Source organism: Sorex fumeus, unplaced genomic scaffold (genome assembly GCF_029834395.1).
Source record: "Sorex fumeus unplaced genomic scaffold, SorFum_2.1 ptg000155l, whole genome shotgun sequence".
NCBI classification, from domain to species: Eukaryota; Metazoa; Chordata; class Mammalia; order Eulipotyphla; family Soricidae; genus Sorex; species Sorex fumeus.
This window is the reverse complement of record NW_026606212.1, coordinates 1,829,049-1,851,275: the sequence shown is the minus strand read 5'-3', so window position 1 is coordinate 1,851,275 and position 22,227 is coordinate 1,829,049. Positions and strand designations below refer to the sequence as shown.

General features: G+C 48.1%; 1 protein-coding gene across 1 annotated transcript; it reads left to right on the top strand.

Moving 5' to 3' along the window:
* The first annotated feature begins 1,160 nt into the window (after positions 1 to 1,160).
* LOC130016485 (GPN-loop GTPase 3-like) lies at positions 1,161 to 21,852 on the top strand. The gene is given in 10 exon segments (XM_056107192.1): positions 1,161 to 1,251; positions 3,480 to 3,604; positions 12,923 to 13,031; positions 14,850 to 15,017; positions 17,475 to 17,558; positions 17,561 to 17,613; positions 18,990 to 19,105; positions 19,227 to 19,323; positions 20,922 to 21,050; positions 21,790 to 21,852. Coding segments are annotated over 10 exon segments (1,035 nt in total).
* The last annotated feature ends 375 nt before the right edge of the window (positions 21,853 to 22,227 follow it).

Sequence of the window (22,227 nt, the reverse complement as noted above, 5' to 3'; positions counted from 1 at the left end):
GTGTGTATTCTACCCAGGGGCCGTTAAGCCCTTCTATAAGAGATTACTAACATGTTGTAAAAGGTTGAGCCTTGTGTGTTTATATATATATATGTGTGTGTGTATATATGTATCTATAAAATATATATATGTATTTCCCTCTCGGAGAGCCCGGCAAGCTACCGAGAGTATTCGATATGCCAGACACAGTAACAACAAAGTCTCCAATGGAGACGTTACTGGGCCCGCTCGAGCAAATCGACGATCAACGGGAGGGCCTTTACCTTTTATTTCCCTCTAAGATTGGTTGCCTGCTACTTTGAACCATGTCAGATGTGGTACAGTTGTTTTTGAGTATGAGCTCCCGCATTTTTTTGCTTTTGGGGTCACATCTGGTTGTGCTCAGGGCTGACTCCTGGGTCTGTGCTCAGGGATCACTCCTGGCAGGCTTCCAGGATGGTCCGGGGAATGAAAGCGAGACAGCCTTGTGCGAGGGGAGTGTCCTGCCCTCTGGACTCTCCGTGTCCCCGCTCCAGGGCCCCTTTAGTTCCACAGCCTTTGTTTTTGGGTCATACCTGGCACTGCACAGGGGTTTCTCCTGGCTCTGCACTCATGAATTACTCCTGGCGGTGCTCAGGGGACCATACGGGATGCTGGGAATCGAACCCGGGTCAGCTGAGCGCTACCCACTGTGCTATGCTCCAGACCCTATTCTCATTTTTAAAGGGAAATAGAATCCAGAAAGGTTGAGCATGCAGGGCCTTGCACACACCCAATCTGGGTTCAATCTCCAAACCATGTAAGCCCCTCTGAATACCGCTGGCTGTGGCCCCAAAATCAAGGGCGGGGGACAATTCTTACCTTTCAATCATACTTACCCCACCTGATAGCAGTGCGGAGACCATCGGCCAGGGATAAGGACACTGACTGGAAAGATGCCGCTGGCCCGAGGTCAGTGTGGCCACAGTAGGGCTGAATCTGCACTGCATGCAGTTCCCTGATGCCCAGCCCCGGGTTGTGTCTTTTCCCTGGTTTCAGTCTGTTTCTTGGGGGATTATGGCTTAGTTTGGACCTTAGCAAACACTGAGCTGGGGCTGTGGGGGTTCGTCTGGTGGTGTTGGGTCTGTCTGAAGCTCTGACCCCTCCTGCCTCCCGGTCCACAGAGCACCTACTGTGCCACCATGGTCCAGCACTGTGAAGCCCTCGGCCGTTCTGTCCAGGTGGTGAACTTAGAACCTGCGGCAGAGCATTTCAACTATGATGTGATGGCTGGTGAGTTCAGGGCGCAGCCTTCCCTCTCCTTGGGGGCCCTGAGGCAGTGATGCCCCCTGCTTCTGGGGAGGCACAGAAGCTGAAAACTTCCTTCAGTCTGATCCCTGCTTTCATGGTAGACAGCAGAACATCATGTGTTAGCATCCACTTATTGATGTGCTTGTGACAGTTCCCTTTGTTTCTCTTAATAAAAAGTGAGATGGCACGAGTCTTGCTTTAAATTCTTACTCAGAGGGGATTGAACTCAAGCTGGAAGCATGCAAGGCAAGCGCCTTAAGTCTACTCTATCTGGCCCTTCCTTTTCCTGATGCTCGGGTGACTCCTGGCTCTGCACTCAGGAATAACTCCTGGTGGTGCTTGGGGAGACCATATGCATGCCGGGGATTGAACCCTGATCGACAGTGTGCAAGGCGAACACCCTATCCACTGTACTATCCCTCCTTGCCCTGTCCCTTGCTTCACCTCTTTTATTTTATTTTATTTTATTTTGCTTTTTGGGTCACACTCAGCAATGCACAGGGGTTACTCCTGGTTCATGCACTCAGGAATTACTCCTGGCTGTGCTCAGGGGACCATATGGGATGCTGGGAATTGAACCTGGGTTGGGCCGCGTGTAAGGCAGACGCCCTACCCGCTGTGCTATCGCTCCAGCCCCACTTCACTTGTTTTAGAACAGATATTTTATATGCACAGTATTGAGAATGCAAAAGGTACATGAGAGTGTGCAGAAAAGGGTCAGTCCAACCTCTTGCTTCCTCTGAGTCTTAGAATATTACCTAATGCTGTAGTGTTATTCCTTAACATCTTTGCACAGAATTAAGTGTGGAGGCCAGGAAGACAGTAGAGGGGTTCGGAGCAAATAATTGGCACATACACGGTGCTGTTTTAATGCCCAGCACTGCAGGGCCCCCTGAGCACTGTTGTGTACTGTAGTCCTGTAGCCCCTAAGCCCCTCCAGGTGATCATCTCACTTTTGGGCGCTGGTGTTTGCTTTCTGGCCCCTGGGCCTCCTGAACTCTGCCTGGGAGGCCAAAGGGGAGAAAAAAAAATCAGAGGCCAAGGTGCTAACTTAGAGGGATGTAGAGCAAGTTTCGGGATGCCCCTGACCACCAGCTGTGGTTGCAAAACCAAAGGAAGAAAGAGGTCAAAATACAGTACAAGAATTGAAGCATTTGGTTTAACTGTTGGGGGTCGCTACTGGCTCTGCTCCTGCAGGGCTTACGTGGGGGAGGAATTTGAACTGGGCCTAAATCCTTCTTGTCTCTTTGGCCTTTTGTTTTGTATTGGGGCCGCATCTGGTGGTGCTCAGGGTTTGCTGCTGATACTGCTGTCACTCCAGGGTGTGTGCCCTGCCCTTATCATTTATAAGTACAACTACTAGCCTTCTAAGAGTACTGCCCCTTGTGTTTCTGGTTTAAGTCTACCTGGGAGACTGTAATGCATCATTAGTTGAGAGTGGGATTCCCTTGACAACTGTTATTTATTTAGTTTTTTTTTTCTTTTCTTGAGGGTTGGGGTGGGGTTTGGGCCACACCCAGCTGTGTTCTGCACTTCTGGCTCTGTGCTTAGGGATCACTCCTGGTCAAGCTGAGGTAGTATATAAGGTGCCATGGATTGAACCTGGGTTGTCCACAGGCAAGACAAGCGCCATACCCACTGTTCTATTCCTCAGGCCCCTGTTTGTTGTCTTTTTCTTTTTGCCAAGAGTCATCCCTGAGCACAGAATCAGGAATAAGCCCTGAGCACTATCAGGTAGTCCCCCAAACAAAAAACAAACTAAAATTGAATATAGTATAGGGCTAGAGAGATAGTGGGCTGGGGACATGCTTTACATGTAATGGGCCTTGCATGTAGGACTCTGAGTAGCCTCGAGCCCTCCCAGCAGTTTCGGAGAGACCCTCAAGCATCCCCACCTGCGGCTTAAAACAAGCAAAATGGAATATATTACTTGTAGGGATTGACTTCCTTTAAAAAAATTCGGGGGGGGGACGGCGGGTGCCATATCTGATGATGCTCAGGGGTTACTCCTAGCTCCTGTGCTCAGGAATTACTCCTGGCTGTGCTCAAGGGACCCTATGGGATCGATCCCAGGCTGACTGTGTGCAAGGCAAGTTGCCACCCTCTATACTATCTCTCAAGCCCCCTAAAACAGTTTCCGGGAAAAGTTTTTGTCCCATCATTGATGGTTAAATGTATTTTATGTTTATAATAAGCTTGTGTTCTTGTAGGTCAGATCGAGTTGTACACACACCTGCCCGTGATGAAACAGCTGGTTCAGCAGCTGGAACAGTGGGTGTTCCGAGTCTGTGGAGTGTTTCTTGTTGATTCTCAATTCATGGTGGAGTCGTTCAAGGTTTGAAACTATACCTGTCCTTGATTTTTCAGTCTCTGGCACAAGCAGAGTACAAATACCTTTAGTCATAATTGTTTAATTGTTAACAGTTCCTGAACTATACCCACGAGTGACTTGAAACTTATGTTTGTTAAATTAATATGCCAGACGAGACGAGATCGGGCGCGTACAGGGTGGTATGGCCATAGGCTGGAGCGATATCACAGCGGTAGGGCATTTGCCTTGCGCACAGCCAGCCTGCCCGAGCCAGGTTCGATTCCTCCGCCCCTCTTGGAGAGCCTGGCAAGCTACGGAGAGTATTCAATATGCCAAGCACAGTAACAAGAAGTCTCACAATGGAGACGTTACTGGGCTCGCTCGAGCAAATCAATGAACAACGGGAAGACAAAAGAAAAAACAAAAGAATATAAATTAATATGCCAAGAAGATGGCTCCAGTGGCAGAGCACAGAGCTGGTGTGTTTTGAGGCCCTGAGTTTGCCCCTTGCGCACTGTTCAGTGTAGTTCTAGTGGTCCCCAGCTATCAGCTGTCGCCTTCAGGAGTTTCCTACGGCAGTGTCAGAAGTAAGTCCCCAGCACCACTGTGTGTGTCTCAAAAACCAAAAAAAAAAAAAAAAAAAGCTGGATGCTAGAGAGATAGTACAGTGGGTAGAGCTCTTGCCTTGCATGTGTCCCACCTGGGTGTCATCCCTGCCATACTGCCACCGGGCCCCCGAGCCCCTCCAGGAGTGATCCTTGACCACAAAGCTTGGAGTACTACTGGGTATTCCCCAAAACTGAAAGGGAGGCCGTTTGGTTCCGTCTCCAGCACCTGTATGGTTCCCCAAGTCACTCAGGAGTAACTCCTGAGTGCAGAGCCAGAAGTGACCCCTTAGTTATATCAGGGGATTGTGTGACCCAGAAACCAAAAAGAAAACACTCACCAGGGGAGGTGGAGAGTGAGCATGAGAGAAGATAACGTTAAAGGGTCAGAAATAGTACAGCGCTTCCCAAAAATAAATAAATAAGTAAATTTTAAAAATGGGGGCTGGAAGCACTCTTTACAATAGCCAGAAACTGGAAGAAACCTGAATGCCCAAGAACAGATGACTGGTTAAAGAAACTTTGGTACATCTACACAATGGAGTACTATGTAGCTGTTAGAAAAGATGAAGTCATGAAATTTACATACAAGTGGTACAACATGGAAAGTATCATGCTAAGCGAAATGAATCAGAAAGAGAGGGATAGACATAGAAAGATTGCATTCATCTGGGGGATATAAAGTAACAAAGTATGAGATTAATACCCAAGAATAGCTGAGATCAGCACCAGGAGGATTACTCCATAACTTAGAGGCCAGCCGGGTATCCTAGAGGAAAGGGCAGTTCAGTTAGAGAAGGGAGCACCAAATAAAGGGTGTTTGGAGGATCCTCCCAGGAGGGGAGATGCATGTCGAAAGTGGACTATGGACTGAACATGTTTGCCACTCAATGCCTCTTTTGCAGACCACAACACCCAAAAGGAGAGAGAGAACACAGGGGATTGCCCTGCCACAGAGGCGGGGGGGGATGGGGGGGATGGGGGTGGGAGGGATATTATCCATGGTGGTGGAAAATGGGCACTGGTGGAGGGATGGGTATCTGATCATTGTATAATCGAAACCCAAGCACAAAAAATTGTAAATCTACAACTTAAAAAAAAATAAAATAAAATAAAGGGAAAAAAAATGGGGGCTGGAGTGATAGTACAGCGGGTAGGGCCTTGCACACAGCCAATCCAGGTACGATTCCTAGCATGCCTCAGCACCACTAGGAGTAATTCCTGAATGCAGAGCCAGGAGTAACCCCTGTGCATTGCCAGGTATTACCACTCTCCCCCCCCCCAAAAAAAAGTAAAGGGCTTAAGGTGCTCGCCTTGATGTGGCCCACCTGCTTTTAATCCCTGTCACTACATGTTTCCTCAGTGCTGAACTCAACCCCAGCTACCTCCTGAACACTTTAAAATATTGTTGAGTGGAGAAGTGTGGTCACTGTAGATCGCGTTTCTCCTTCCCATCTCACCTTTAGAATCCTAAGGTCAGCTATTGGCCCAGCAGTCTTCTGTTAGGCCCAGCCTGGCAGTGCTCAGGGCTCACTACTGGCGCTGTGCCGAGGAATCACTTAGGTAGTGCTCTGGGAACCCTGTGGAGTGCTGGGCTAGAATCTGGGCTGACCAGGCGCAAGGCAAGAGCCTTAAAGCCTGGACTCTTGCTTCGGCTCCAGTCTTAGCTTTTCTCCTATTTAGGTGGGTTTTGTTCCAGTGGGGATCAGAAACCTTTTATGTGGAGACTGTTGGTGACAACTGATTCATCGTCCCTTCCCTGCTTCCTCTTTCAGCTTATTTCTGGCATCTTGGCAGCCTTGAGTGCTATGGTATCTCTAGAAATCCCGCAAGTTAACATCATGACAAAAATGGATCTGCTGAGTAAAAGAGCTGAAAAGGAAATTGAGAAGTAAGTTCACTATAATTAAGGTCTCCTTTGCAGTGCTGAACCTTTTTCATTTCACTTCGATTGTCAGTCTACAAATTTAGTGTTTAGGATTCTTTGATTCACCAGTTTCTCATGTTTAAAGGTTTCTACATCCAGGCATGTATTCTTTATTAGATGATTCTACAAGGAACTTCAGAAGCAAAAAATTCAAAAAATTGACTAACGCCATATGTGGGCTGGTAAGATTTTGTATTTTTCTAATTTTTGGTGGTGGGGGTCGTGTGCCTCCTGTGCTGGGGGTCCTAGGGACCGCTCTGATTATAGGCCCACCAGGCTAGTAGTGGTCAGTGCTAGGGCCCAGAGGGCCGTACCAGCAGTATTGGTTGCTTCCTGGCTATACCCAGCAATGCTCAGGATGCCATGTAGTGCCAAGAATCAAGCGCTGTGCTAATCCCTGGTCTGATGAGTTTTGCAAGTGTTTGGGGTTGTTGTGGGATGTTTTTAAGGTTTGAGGGCCACACCCGGTGGTGCTCAGGGGCTATTTCTCCCTTGTGCCTGGTGGACCATATGTGGTGCTGGGTGTTCAAACTGAGGTGTGTGGGGTGCAGGCCAGTTGTAACCCCTGTCGTAGCTCTTCATCACCTCCCCCCGCACCTCCCTAGACCCATATTTTTCTTCATGGTCTTGTCACATGCTTATACACCCCCAGGCAGTGGCCACCATATGGACGGCACAGACCAGCGCATTTCTTTTTATACGGGAGCAGCATGTTGGGAGCGGTGGGCTGTCTGCTTCGAAGTTAGTATAGAAGTAGGGAGAGAGCTCAGTGGGCAGCACCACAGGCTTTGCACACAAGGGGCCGAGGGTTCATCTCTGGCACCATATGGTCTCCACCAGCGTCGTCTGGATGTGGCCTCCCCTCACCTCTGAAAAATGTTGTCATTGGTTGTAGCAGAGAGGGCAGGAGGCCACACTGAGCAGTGGTCAGAGATTATTCTTGGCTCTGCCTCCAGAAATCATTCCTGGTGGGCTCCGGGAGCATACGGGATGCGGGGGAGATCGAACCCGGGTGCATCCCTTGCCTACGTGCAAGGCAAGTGCCCAACTCAGTGTACTAGGTCTCCCATCCCACAGCAGAGAAATTCTGCAATGTCTTTTTTTCCTGGCCACTTGGCACATCAGAATTGCCTGTACCCTTTTGAAATTTTCAGTGGTGCCTGAATGCAGATAAATTACTTTAAAATAAGTCTCAGTTTCTGGTCGGGGCAGGAGCTATAGCACAGCAGGTAGGGTGTTTGCGTTGCATGGTTCCGAGCCGGGTTTGATTCTGAGCATCCCATAAGTCCCCTGAGCACCATCAGGAGTTATTCCTGAGTACATGAACCAGGAGTAAACCCTGTGCATCACCAGGTATAACCCCAAAATAAAAAAAAATAAGTCTTTAGTTAAGTAATGTTGTAGTGTTACTAGTCTTCCAATAGGTCAGAGGTCATAAAAAAATTAATGCTGATTTGCTGTTGTTCTGTCTGCTCCTCCCTGCACAGGCATAGATGGTATTAATTAGACTACCAATGTTCACGCTCAAGTGTCAGTTGAATGACCTTTCTGAAATCTCTAATTTGTACAATGATGACTACAGCATGGTCCGATTTTTGCCTTACGATCCGTCAGAGAAGAAAGCATGAACATTGTATTACAGCATATTGATTTTGCCATTCAGTACGGAGAAGACTTGGAATTCAAAGAACCCAAGGTAATTTCTGACGATTTAGATTTGCTGAGGGCTGGAGCGATAGCACAGCGGGTAGGGCGTTCGCCTTACAAGCGGCCAACATAGCTGACCAGAGTTCGATTCCTCCGCCCCTCTCGGAGAGCCCAGCAAGCTACCGAGAGTATTGGATATGCCAGACACAGTAACAACAAAGTCTCCAATGGAGACGTTACTGGGCCCGCTCGAGCAAATCGACCATCAACAGGAGGGCCTTTACCTTTTACCTTTTAGATTTGCCAGGGCCAAGAACGGCGCAGAGGGAAAGACCATTCTCTGCCTCCCCTGGTCTGACGCTGGGTCAGTTCCCCATTTCATGTCTGGTCCCTGAGCACAGAGCCAGGATTGCCCTGAACACCTCTGCCCTCCTGTTTGATCTAAGCAGCTCCTTAAGTTAAAGTCTCGGGGGCAGCAAGAACCTGGCCCGTTCTGGCTGATCTCTGGGTGTGGCTCAAGAACTGAAAACCAAAAAAAACAAAGAGTAACCAAAACCCTGGTTGCGCATTTGCTGGCTTTTATGCTCCAGAACCTGATGGTGCTTTGTGCCCCCTGTTCAGGGTGGTGCCCCACCCCCTGTGCTGTCTCCTTCGCCCCAATTTTGTTCATGAATATCTATCAGCACTACCTCTGGGTATTATAGAGCATTGCCTGAACAGTAGGTAAATACACACTGGGTCTGCGGAGAAATCAATGTATTTTCTATTTTGTGTTTCATTTATATCAGGAACATGAAGAAGAATCGTCTTCTATGTTAGATGAATATTTTCAAGAATGCCAGAACAAATGAAGAGTATGTTACGATGCAACTGGATGCGGGGCTGGAGGGATAGCATAGTAGGTAGGGCGTTTCCCTTGCACGCGACAGACCTGGGTTCGATTACCAACATCCCATATGGTCCACCAAGCGTCGCCAGGAGTAATTCCTGAGTAAAGAGGCAGGAGTAACACCTGTGCTCTCTGGGTGTGACCCAAAAACCAAAAAAAGAAAAAGAAAAAAAAATGCAACTGGATGCTTGTGAAGAGTAGCAATCACAATTTATTTAAATGAAAATATAACAGATAAAGTAAAAACAAAGAATAAAAATCATAAAATATACCAAGGCAAGATACTCATTGGTGGGAGGGTCTCCAGAGAGAGACACTGATGTGAGACCCTGGGCTTCTTCCAGTTGTAACCATGCTAGGTCCTCTGGGAACTGGTCCAATGTTGCCACAGCAGGTGGCCGTGCAGCTGGTACTGGAGAGATCATTGACGGCGCTGTCCTTCGACACGGAGCCAAGTATGCTTTCAGAGCTGGAGCTAAAGAATCAATAAGAGAAAAGGTCACCCAGAGGGCTCCTTCCATGGATTCTCCAAAGGTGACCCCAACAGGGAGCCCAGCAGGAAGGGGAGACCATGGGCCCACCTCACGGGGGTTTCCTGTGGAGGCCTCCCCAGAATGGGCTCTCCGGCCTGTGACTCTCCTTTCCCACACCAGCGCCCAGGACACCTCTAGGTTGGCCTTTTCCCATTCCCATTTTTCTTGTGCATATACACACACCCCTTGGTTCTTACCCGTTTTCTTCTGGTGCTCTGTGTCTCGTTCTTTGCCATATGTGTAAGGCCATGGCATTGAAGGCGGTGCCCTTTGGGGAGTTGACACTCCTTGGCCAGTCTCAACTTTCTGCTTAGACGGTATCTTGCTCTGCTTGGTGCTGGCTGATTCCAGACTCTCTTCAGAGGAACTGGACCCAGAGGATATGTAGAAGATCTTCTTTCTCTCCTGTGGGCTGCTCTGCGGAGGGAGCGTCTCTCTCTCCTGTGGGCTGCTCTGCGGAGGGAGAACCACAAAGGCTCAGCTCCAGAAGCGCTGCTTCCCCCTCATACCCCCCTTCTGAGTTCCTCCCTGCTGTTTGACCTGCATCTACACAGGCCTCCCATAGGAATGAGATTGAAACAATCAAGTTTAGAAAAGTCTTGGCCCAAGAGCACCTCCTAGTGCCAACTCAGTGAGCAGTGACCTGGCCTTGGGGGCTAGATTTGATGACTCACCTGGTAGGAGAGGCTGCCCTCAAGATGATCTCACAACACACACACAGACACACGTACATACACAAATACACATACTCACACACACACACCATCTCCAGTACACACTCAAATTTACTCTCTCCGATAAACACGTTCACACACGGGTGTGCACACTCTTCCACATACACAGCTTCTGCGCCATCACACTCAGGGAGGTGATGAAGACTGATCACGGTCATCAGTGCTGGGCTGCCCGGGCCAGTTCCTGCTGACCTGAACTAGCGGCTGTCTTCGTGAAGAATTCCGGGGAGTTCTCCAGTGAGTCCTCACCCAGTTTCTGAATCTTTTCAGTGTCCTACACTTGGGGGTTTTACAACCACGATTTCTTGGTAAGCAGCAAAACATGTTTGCTGTCTATGCGTTTCCGCAGTGAACCAAGTAATGAGTATGGGGGCAGTTGGGGAGGCTGCAGAATGTCTGGTTGCATCACAAAGAGAGTTCGGTGATGTCATCGAGCGCATCACAGCGAGGACAGGTCAGCTGTGGCCCTGCAGCAGGGCTTGCTCTCTGTGAGGCCCCCTCTGGGCTGCTGCTGCTCTCCCTGTTCCCACAAGTTCTGTTCATGTGGTGAACTCAAGGCCCTGGGGAGAGCAGGGAGCAGCCACTTGAAAGAATGTGCTGCTAAAATGTTATTTTCCTTTTTTTTTTAAAATGTGAGTGGACTGCTATTTTTTCGGCCACTGATTAGCTGATTGAATTGGGCATGAACTCCTCCTTACACTCTTTTTTTCATTTTTTATCATTGTCTTTATTGAATCACCGTGAGAGCAGTTACAAAGTTTCGGTTCTAAGTCGGGTCTAAGTCTCAGTCATGCAATGAAACACCGGTACCTTCACTAGTGCCCATTCTCCACTACCAAAATCCCCAATATACCCCATTCCCACACCCTCCCTATACCTGTGGGGCAGATGATTTGCACATTACTCTTTCTCTCTACTTTGATCACATTACTCTCTCTCTCTACTTTGATCACTTTGACCCAGCAATACCACTCCTGGGAATATATCCCAGAGAGGCAAAAATGTATAGTCGAAGTGACATCTGCACTTGTTTGTTCATTGCAGCACTCTTTACCATAGCCAGAAACTGGAAGAAACCTGAATGCCCAAGAACAGATGACTGGTTAAAGAAACTTTGGTACATCTACACAATGGAGTACTATGTAGCTCTTAGAAAAGATGAAGTCATGAACTTTACATACAAGTGGTACAATATGGAAAGTATCATGCTAAGCGAAATGAGTCAGAAAGAGAGGGATAGACATAGAAAGATTGCATTCATCTGGGGGATATAAAGTAACAAAGTATGAGATTAATACCCAAGAATAGCTGAGATCAGCACCAGGAGGATAGAGGCCAGCCAGGTATTCTAGAGGAAAGGGCAGTTCTGATAGAGAAGGGAGCACCAAATAAAGGGTGTTTGGAGGATCCTCCCAGGAGGGGAGATGCATGTCGAAAGTAGACTATGGACTGAACATGTTTGCCACTCAATGCCTCTTTTGCAGACCACAACACCCAAAAGGAGAGAGAGAGAACACAGGGGGTTGCCCTGCCACAGAGGCGGGGGGGATGGGGGCATGGGGGTGGGGGGGTTATTATCCATGGTGGTGGAAAATGGGCACTGGTGAAGGGATGGGTATCTGATCATTGTTTAATCGAAACCCAAGCACAAAAAATTGTAAATCTACAACTGTACCTCATGGTGTTTCACTAATAAAAAAAAAAGATAGTAAAAATTTAAAAAAAAATTTTAAATGGAAAATTTAAAAAGAAAATGGAAAGAAAGAAAAAAATGGCCCTCCCGTTGTTCGTCGATTTGCTCGAGTGGGCCCAGTAACGTCTCCATTGGAGACTTTGTTGTTACTGTGTTTGGCATATCGAATACTCTTGGTAGCTTGCCGGGCTCTCCGAGAGGGGCGGAGGAATCGAACTCGGGTTGGCCATGCTGGCCGCTTGTAAGGCGAACGCCCTACCCCTGTGCTATCGCTCCAGCCCTTGACAATGAAATGGAAAAATTAAAAAAATTAAAAATTTAAAAAATGAAATTAAATTTAAGAAAAAAAAAGAAAATGGTAGTTGGTGGGGGCCGGGCGGCCGAGGCTCTGGGGAAGAGCGGAGAGTGTTTATTGCGCAATAACTTATTCGTTACCACCCTCATTTTTAAAAATTATTATTATTATTATTATTTTTGATTTTGGGTAACACCAGGTGATGCCCAGGGGTTCCTTTCTAGCCACATCCACGCCAACACAGGTTGCTTTTGTTCTTTTGAATGTGGGCCAATTTCTGTGGTGTGACATGATATCTCATTGCTGTTTTGATCTGCATTTCCCTGATGATTAATGACGTAGAGCAATTTCTCATGTGCCTTTTAGCCATTTGGATTTCTTGTGCGAGGGGAGTGTCCTGCCCTCTGGACTCTCTGTGTCCCCGCTCCAGGGCCCCTTTAGTTCCACAGCCTTTGTTTTTGGGTCATACCTGGCACTGCACAGGGGTTTCTCCTGACTCTGCGCTCAGGAATTACTCCTGGCGGTGCTCAGGGGACCATATGGGATGCTGGGAATCGAACCCGGGTCAGCTGAGTGCTACCTTCTGTGCTATGCTCCAGACCCTATTCTCATTTTTAAAGGGAAATAGAGTCCTATAAGGTTGAGCATGCAGGGCCTTGCACACACCCAATCTGGGTTCAAACTACAAACGATGTAGGCACCTCTGAATACAGCTGGCTGTGGCCCAAAATCAAGGGCGGGGGAGAATTCTTCCCTTTCAATCATACTTACCCCACCTGATAGCAGTGAGTAGACCATGTGCCAGGGATAAGGACACTGGCTGGAAAGATGCCGCTGGCCTGAGTTCAGTGTGGCCACAGTAGGGCTGAATCTGCACTGCATGCAGTTCCCTGATGCCCAGCCCCGGGGATTAAGGCTTAGTTTGGGCCTCAGCAGACACTGACCAGGGGCTGTGGGGGTTCGTCTGGTGGTGTTGGGTCTGCCTGAAATTCTGTCCCCTCCTGCCTCCCGGTCCACAGAGCACCTACTGTGCCACCATGGTCCAGCACTGTGAAGCCCTCGGCCGTTCTGTCCAGGTGGTGAACTTAGATCCCGCGGCAGAGCATTTCAACTATGATGTGATGGCTGGTGAGTCCCGGGCGCAGCCTTCCCTCTCCTTGGGGGCCCTGAGGCTGTGAGTGCTGCCCCTGCTTCTGGGGAGGCACAGAAGCTGAAAACTTCGTTCAGTCTGATCCCTGCTTTCATGGTAGACAGCAGAACATCATGTGTTAGCATCCACTTATTGATGTGCTTGTGACAGTTCCCTTTGTTTCTCTTAATAAAAAGGGAGATGTCATGAGTCTCGCTTTAAATTCTTAGGTCAGAGGGGATTGAACTCAAGTTGGCAGCATGCAAGGCAAGCGCCTTTAGTCTATCTAGCCCTTGTTTTTCCTGATGCTCGGGTGAGTCCTGGCTCTGCACTCAGGAATAACTCCTGGTGGTGCTTGGGGAGACCATATGCATGCCAGGGATTGAACCCTGATCGACAGTGTGCAAGGTGAATCCCCTATCCACTGTACTATCCCTCCTTGCCCTGTCCCTTGCTTCACCTCTTTTATTTTATTTTGCTTTTTGGGTCACACTCAGCAATGCACAGGGGTTACTCCTGGTTCATGCACTCAGGAAGTACTCCTGGCTGTGCTCAGTGGACCAAATGGGATGCTGGGAATTGAACCCGGGTTGGGCCGCGTGCAAGGCAAACGCCCTACCCGCAGTGCTATCGCTCCAGCCCCACTTCACTTGTTTTAGAACAGATGTTTTATATGCACAGTATTCAGAATGCAAAAGGTACATGAGAGTGTGCAGGAAAAAGTCATTCCCAACTCTTGCTTCCTCTGAGGCTGAGAATATTACCTAATGCTGTAGTGTTATTCCTTAACATCTTTGCACAAAATTAAGTGTGGAGGCCAGGAAGACAGTAGAGGGGTTCGGAGCAAATAATTGGCACACACAGGATGCTGTTTTAATGCCCGGCACTGCAGGGCCCCCTGAGCACTGTTGGGTATAGTTCTCTAGCCCCTAACCCCCTTCCAGGTGATCATCTCATTTTGGGGCACTGGCAATTGGTCTCTGGCCCCTGGGCCTCTGAACACTGCCTGGGAGGCCAAAGGGGGAGAAATAAATCAGAGGCCAAGGTGCTAACTTAGAGGGATGTAGTGCATGTTTCGGGATGCCCCTGACCACCAGCTGTGGTTCCAAAACCAAAGGAAGAAAGAGGTCAAAATACAGTACAAGAATTGAAGCATTTGGTTTAACTGTTGGGGGTCGCTACTGGCTCTGCTCCTGCAGGGCTTACGTGGGGGTGGAATTTGAACTGGGCCTAAATCCTTCTTGTCTCTTTGGCCTTTTGTTTTGTTTTGGGGCCATATCTGGTGGTGCTCAGGGTTTGCTGCTGATACTGCCGTCACTCCAGGGTGTCCTGTACTATCTCTCCAGCCATGCCCCTTTCTTTTATAAGTTAAACTACTAACCTTCTAAGAGTACTGCCCCTTGTGATTCTGGTTTAAGTCTACCTGGGAGACTGTAATGCATCATGACTTGAGAGTGGGATTCCCTTGACTACTGCAATTTATTTGTTTTATTTGTTTTCTTTTCTTAATGGGTGGGGTGGGGTTTGGGCCACACCCAGCTGTGTTCAGCACGTCTGGCTCTGTGCTCCAGGATCACTCCTGGTGAAGCTGAGGAACTATATGAGGTGCCAAGGATTGAACGTGGGTTGTCCACATGCAAGGCAAGCGCCTTACCCACTGTTCTATTCCTCAGGCCCCTGTTTAGGGTCTTTTGTTTTTGTTTTTTGTTTTTTCTTTCTAGCCCCTGTTCAGTTTCTGTGGATACTGTCACAGTTGTAATTACTAATGAATGTAAATATTTTGGAATGGGCACTCATTTCCTGTATATTCTTTGCAGACATCCGGGAACTGATCGAGGTGGATGATGTGATGGAGGACGGTTCCCTGCGCTTCGGTCCCAATGGAGGACTGGTGTTTTGCATGGAGTACTTCGCCAGTAACTTTGAGTGGCTGGAGAACTGCCTTGGCCATGTCGAGGATGACTGCATCCTTTTTGACTGTCCAGGTAGCTCAGTAATTAGATTGTCATCTTCCCTGGGTTGTGCAGTTCTGTCCTTGGTGGGAGAAAGTGAAATTAGCATCTCATTTACTTTTACCCCAGATTCTTGGACAGTGGACTGTCATCCCATGAGGGGCTGTGGAATGTCTGTTTGTTTTCATCTGTTTGGGGGCCACATCCAGAGGTGCTAGAGGCTGGGACTCTTCCTAACTGTTATCAGGAGGTAGCTCCCAGCCCTGCTTGGGGTACCAAAGCATACTGGGAACTGAACCCAGGCTTTCTGCATGCAGAGCATATGCTCAGTCTATTGTTTCTTGGGTACCAGGTCATGCAGCATTTTTTTTTTTTTTTGCTTTGCAGGTCACACCTGGTGATACTCAGGAATTACTCCTGACTTTGCACTCAGGAATCACTCCTGGCAGTGCTCAGGGGAGCATATGGGATGCTGGGAATCGAACCCGGGTCGGCCGTGTGCAACGCAAACGCCCTACCTGCTGTGCTATCACTCCAACTTCGGTTATGCAGCTCTTGAAAGGTTTGCTTTAGAGCTAGAGAGACAGAAGGATGGGTAGGATGCTGCGGCAGACACAGGTTCAGTCCTTGGCACCATATATGGGTCAATGAATACTAGTAGGTATGGGCCAAAACCAAGATTTTTTGTTTGTTTGTTTTTTAGGGCCATAGTACAGCAGCTAAAGCCCTTGCCTTACTTTCTGCCAGCCCAAGTTTGGATCCCTGGTACCAGATAGGATCCCCCAAGCACTGCCAGGAGTTATTTTTAATACAGAGTCAGGAATCCTCCCAGAATCCCAGTGGGTTTGGCCCAAAGTTCCTCCCCTCAAACTAAGAGAATAAAAATTTGTTTTAAAATCTGTCATTGTCGGGGCTGGATCACTGCGATAGCACAGCGGGTGGGGCGTTTGCCTTGCATGTGCCCGACCCAGGTTCGAATCCCAGCATCCCATATGGTCCCCTGAGCACTGCCAGGAGTGGTTCCTGAGTGCAGAGCCAGGAATAAACCCTGAGCATCTCTGGGTGTGACCCAAAATGCAAAAATAGTAAATAAATAAATAAGTAAATGAAATCCCTGTGACTGTCCTCTAGTTGTTCATTGATTTGCTTGAGCAGGCCCAGTAACTTCCCATTGTGAGACTTGTTGTTACTGTGTTCGTCATATCGAATACATCACAGGTAGCTTAACAGTCTTTGCCATGTGGGCAATATACTCTCGGTAGCTTGCTGGGCTATCCGAGAGGGGCAGAGGAGTTGAACCTGTTTTGCTGGGCCGGCTGTGAGCATGGCAAATGCCCTACCGCTGTGCTATCACTGCAGCCCGTTTTAAAATCATTTTTAATAATTTTTGTGCAACCAGCCAACATGGCCGACTGGAGTTTGATTCCTCCACCCCTCTTGGAGAGCCCAGCAGACTACCGAAGAGTATCTCGCCTGCACAGCAGAGCCTGGCAAGCTCCTCGTGACATATTCCATATGCCAAATACAGTATCAATTGTCACAATGGAGATGTTACTGGGCCTGCTCGAGCAAATCAATGAACAACAGCAGAACAGTGATGATGATGATGACAGTATATTTTCTTTGTATGCCCCTTTTACGTACATGTGCACCCAGAGTTGCTTAAAAAATTCCGGGGGGTGCCAGGGGAGCAGGTGTGATAGAACAATGGGTCGGGCGTTTGCCTTGCATGCGGCTGACCTGGAACCCATGCATCCCATATGGTCCCCCCAGCACTGCCAGGATTAATTCGTGAGTGCAGAGCCAGGAGTAACCCCTGCGCATCACCAGGTGTGACCCAAAATGAAAAAAAAATATTGGGGGAGCCAGAGAGATACTACAGTGGGTAGGGCACTTGCCTTGCACACAGCTAAGGTGATCCCTGCTACCCTATATGGTTCCTGGAGCCTGCCACGAGTCATCCCTGAGCACAGAATCAGGAATAAGCCCTGAGCACTATCAGGTAGTTCCTCCCCCCCCCCCCAAAAAAAAAAACAAAACAAAAATTGAATATAGTATAGGGCTAGAGAGATAGTGGGCTGGGGACATGCTTTACATGTAGTGGGCCTTGCATGTAGTAGGCCTTGTATGTAGGACTCTGAGTAGCTTCGAGCCCTCCCAGCAGTTTCGGGGAGACCCTCAAGCATCCCCACGTGCGGCTTAAAACAAGCAAAATTGAATATATTACTTGTAGGGATTGACTTCCTTTAAAAAAGTTTTGGGGGGACCATGAGTGCCGTGTATGATGATACTCAGGGGTTACTCCTAGCTCCTGTGCTCAGGAATTACTCCTGGCTGTGTTCAAGGGACCCTATGGGATCGAACCCGGGTTGGCTGTGTGCAAGGCAAGTTCCCACCCTCTATACTATCTCTCAAGCCCCCTAAAACAGTTTCCGGGAAAAGTTTTTATCCCATAATTGAGGGTTGAATGTATTTCATGCTCATAATAAGCTTGTGTTCTTGGCGGTCAGATCGAGTTGTACACAAACCTGCCCATGATGAAACAGCTGGTTCAGCAGCTGGAACAGTGGGAGTTCGAGCCTGTGGATTATTTCTTGTTGATTCTCAATTCATGGTGGAGTCGTTCAAGGTTTGAAACTATACCTGTCCTTGATTTTCAGTCTCCGGCACAAGCAGAGTGCAAATACCTTTAGTCATAATAGTTTAATTGTTAACAGTTCATGAACTATACCCAGGAGTGACTTAGAACTTATGTTTGTTAAATTAATATGCCAAGAAGATGGCTCCAGTGGCAGAGCACAGAGCTGGCATATTCGAGGCCCTGAGTTTGCCCCTTGTGCAGTTCTAGTGGTACCCAACTCTCAGCTGTCGCCTTCAGGAGTTGTCCTAGGGCAGTGTCAGAAGTAAGTCCCAAGCACCACTGTGTGTGGCTCCAAAACGAGAAAAATAAAAAGCTGGATGCCTGAGAGCTAGTACAGTGGGTAGAGCTCTTGCCTTGCATGTGGCCAGCCTGGGTGTCATTCCTGCCATACTGCCACTGGGCCCCCATAGCCGCTCCAGGAGTGATCCTTGACCACAAAGCTCGGAGTACTACTGGGTATTCCCCAAAACTGAAAGGGAGGGCGTTTGGTTCTGTCTCCAGCACCCATATGGTTCCCAAAGCTAGTCAGGAGTAACTCTTTAGTGCAGAAGCCGAAGTGACCCCTTAGTAATATCAGGGGATTGTGTGACCCAGAAACGCAAAAGGAAATACCCATCAGGGGAGGTGGAGGGGGAGCATGAGAGAAGATAACGTTAAAGGGTCAGAAATAGTACAGGGCTTCCCAAAAATAAATAAATAAGTAAATTTTAAAAATGGGGGCTGGAGTGATAATACAGCGGGTAGGGCCTTGCACACAGCCAATCCGGGTTCGTTTCCTAGCATCACCTAAGCACCACCAGGAGTAATTCCTGAGTGCAGAGCCAGGAGTAACCCCTGTGCATTGCCAGGTATTACCACCCTTCCCTTCTCAAAAAAAATAGTAAAGGGCTTAAGGAGCTCGCCTTGATGTGGCCCACCTGCTTTTAATCCCTGTCACTACATGTTTCCTCAGTGCTGAACTCAACCCCAGCTACCTCCTGAACACTTTAAAATATTGTTGAGTGGAGAAGTGTGGTCACTCTAGATTGCATTTCTTCTTCCCATCTCACCTTTAGAATCCTAAGGTCAGCTATTGGCCCAGCAGTCTTCTGTTAGGCCCAGCCTGGCAGTGCTCAGGGCTCACTACTGGCGCTGTGCTGAGGAATCACTTAGGTAGTGCTCTGGGAACCCTGTGGAGTGCTGGGCTAGAACCTGGGCTGACCAGGCGCAAGGCAAGCGCCTTAAAGCCTGGACTCTTGCTCGGGCCCCAATCTTAGCGTTTCTCCTATTTATGTGGGTTTTGTTCCAGTGGGGATCAGAAACCTTTTATGTGGACACTGTTGGTGACAACTGATTCATCGTCCCTTTTCTGCGTCCTCTTTCAGTTTATTTCTGGCATCTTGGCAGCCTTGAGTGCTATGGTATCTCTAGAAATCCCGCAAGTTAACATCATGACAAAAATGGACCTGTTGAGTAAAAGAGCTAAAAAGGAAATTGAGAAGTAAATTCACTATAATTAAGGTCTCATTGGCAGTGCTGAACCTTTTTCGTTTCACTTCGATTGTCAGTCTACAAATTTAGTGTTTAGGATTCTTTCATTCACCAGTCTCTCATGTTTAAAGGTTTCTAGATCCAGACATGTATTCTTTATTAGATGATTCTACAAGTAACTTCAGAAGCAAAAAATTCAAAAAATTGACTAACGCCATATGTGGGCTGGTAAGACTTTGTATTTTTCTAAATTTTGGTGGTGGGGATGGTGGGCCTCCTGTACTGGGGGGCCTAGGGCCCACTCTGATTATTGGCCCACCAGGCTAGTAGTGGTCATTGCTAGGGCCCAGAGGGCCGTACCAGCAGTTTTGGTTCCTTCCTGGCTGTACCCAGCAATGCTTAGGATGCCATCTGGTGCCAAGAATCAAGCGCTGTGCTAATCCCTGGGCTGATGAGTTTTGCAAGTGTTTGGGGTGTTTGTGGGTTGTTTTTAAAGTTTGGGGGCCACACCCGGTGGTGCTCAGGGGCTGTTTCTCCCCTGTGCCTGGTGGACCATATGTGGTGCTGGGTGTTCAAACTGAGGTGTGCGGGGTGTAGGCCATTTGTAACCCCTGTCGTAGCTATTCATCCCCTCCCGCGAACCCCCCTAGACCCATATTTTTCTTAATCTTCTTATCACATGCTTACACACCCCAGGCACTGGCCACCATATGGACGGCACAGACCAGCACATGTCTTTTTTTTTTCTTTTTTTATGTTTTTTTTCCTCTTTATTTTATTTTATTTTTTTTTACAGTTGTAGATTTACAATTTTTTGTGCTTTGGTTTCAATTATACAATGATCAGATACCCATCCCTCCACCAGTGCCCATTTTCCACCCCCATGGATAATATCCCCCCACCCCCATCCCCCATCCCCTCGCCTCTGTGGCAGGGCAATCCCCTGCCACACATGTCTTTTTAGGGGAGCAGCATGTTGGGAGCGGTCGGCTGTCTGCTTCGAAGTTAGTATAGAAGTAGGGAGAGAGCTCAGTGGGCAGCACCACAGACTTTGCACACAAGGGGCCCAGGGTTATCTCTGGCACCATATGGTCGCCACCAGCGTTGTCTGGATGTGGCCTCCCCTCACCTCTGAAAAAAGTTGTCATTGGTTGTAGCAGAGAGGGCAGGAGGCCACACTGAGCAGTGGTCAGAGTTTATTCTTGGCTGTGCCTCCAGAAATCATTCCTGGTGGGCTCCGGGAGCATACGGGATGCGGGGGATCGAACCCGGGTGCATCCCCTGCCTACTTGCAAGGCAAGCGCCCACCTCGGTGTACTAGCTCTATCGTCCCACAGCAGAGAAATTCTGCAATGTCTTTTTTTCCTGGCCACTTGGCACATCAGAATTGCCTGTACCCTTTTGAAATATTCAGTGGTGGTTGAATGCAGATAAATTACTTTAAAAGAAGTCTCAGTTTCTGGTCGGGGCAGGAGAGATAGCACAGCAGGTAGGGCATTTGCGTTGCATGGGTCCGAGCCGGGTTTGATTCCTAGCATCCCATAAGTCCCCTGAGAACCACCAGGAGTTATTCCTGAGTACATGAACCAGGAGTAACCCCTGTGCATCACCAGGTATAACCCAAAAATAAAAAAAAAAGTCTTTAGTTAAGTAATGTTGTAATGTTACTAGTGTTCCAATAGGTCAGAGGTCATAAAAAAATTAATGCTGATTTGCTGTTGTTCTGTCTGCTCCTCCCTGCACAGGCATAGATGGTATTAATTAGACTACCAATGTTCACACTCAAGCGTCAGTTGAATGACCTTTCTGAAATCTCTAATTTGTAGATTGATGACTACAGCATGGTCCGATTTTTGCTTTACGATCACTCAGATGAAGAAAGCATGAACATTGTATTACAGCACATTGATTTTGCCATTCAGTACGGAGAAGACTTGGAAATCAAAGAACCCAAGGTAATTTCTGACGATTTAGATCTGCCGAGGGCTGGAGCGATAGCACAGCGGGTAGGGCGTTCGCCTTACAAGCGGCCAACATGGCCAACCAGAGTTCGATTCCTCCGCCCCTCTCGGAGAGCCCGGCAAGCTACCGAGAGTATTCGATATGCCAGACACAGTAACAACAAAATCTCCGATGGAGACGTTACTGGGCCCGCTCGAGCAAATCGACGATCAACGGGAGGGCCTTTACCTTTTACCTTTTAGATTTGCCAGGGCCAGAGAATGGCGCAGAGGGAAAGACCATTCTCTGCCTCCCCTGGGCTGACGCTGGGTCAGTTCCCCATTTCATGTCTGGTCCCTGAGCACAGAGCCAGGATTGCCCTGAACACCTCTGCCCTCCTGTTTGATCTCAGCAGCTCCTTAAGTTAAAGTCTCAGGGGCAGCAAGAACCTGGCCCGTTCTGGCTGATCTCTGGTGTGGCTCAATAACTGAAAACCAAAAAAAACAAAGAGTAACCAAAACCCTGGTTGCGCATTTGCTGCCCTTTATGCTCCAGTACCTGATGGTGCTTTGTGCCCCGTGTTCAGGGTGGTGCCCCACCCCCTGTGCTGTCTCGTTCGCCCCAATTTTGTTCATGAATATCTATCAGCACTACCTCTGGGTATTATAGAGCATTGCCTGAATATTAGGTAAATACATACTGGGTCTGCAGAGAAATCAATGTATTTTCTATTTTGTGTTTCATTTATATCAGGAACATGAAGAAGAATCATCTTCTATGTTAGATGAATCTTTTCAAGAATGCCAGAACAAATGAGAAGTTTGTTACGATGCAACTGGATGCGGGGCTGGAGTGATAGCACAGTAGGTAGGGTGTTTGCCTTGCACGCAGCAGACCTGGGTTCGATTACCAACATCCCATATGGTCCACCAAGCGCCGCCAGGAGTAATTCCTGAGTGAAGAGGCAGGAGTAACACCTATGCTCTCTGGGTGTGACCCAAAAACCAAAAAAAGAAAAAGAAAAAAAATGCAACTGGATGCATGTGAAGAGTAGCAATCACAATTTATTTAAATGAAAATATAACAGATAAAGTAAAAACAAAGAATAAAAATCATAAAATATACCGAGGCAAGATAGTCATTGGTGGGAGGGTCTCCAGACAGAGACACTGATGTGAGACCCTGGGCTTC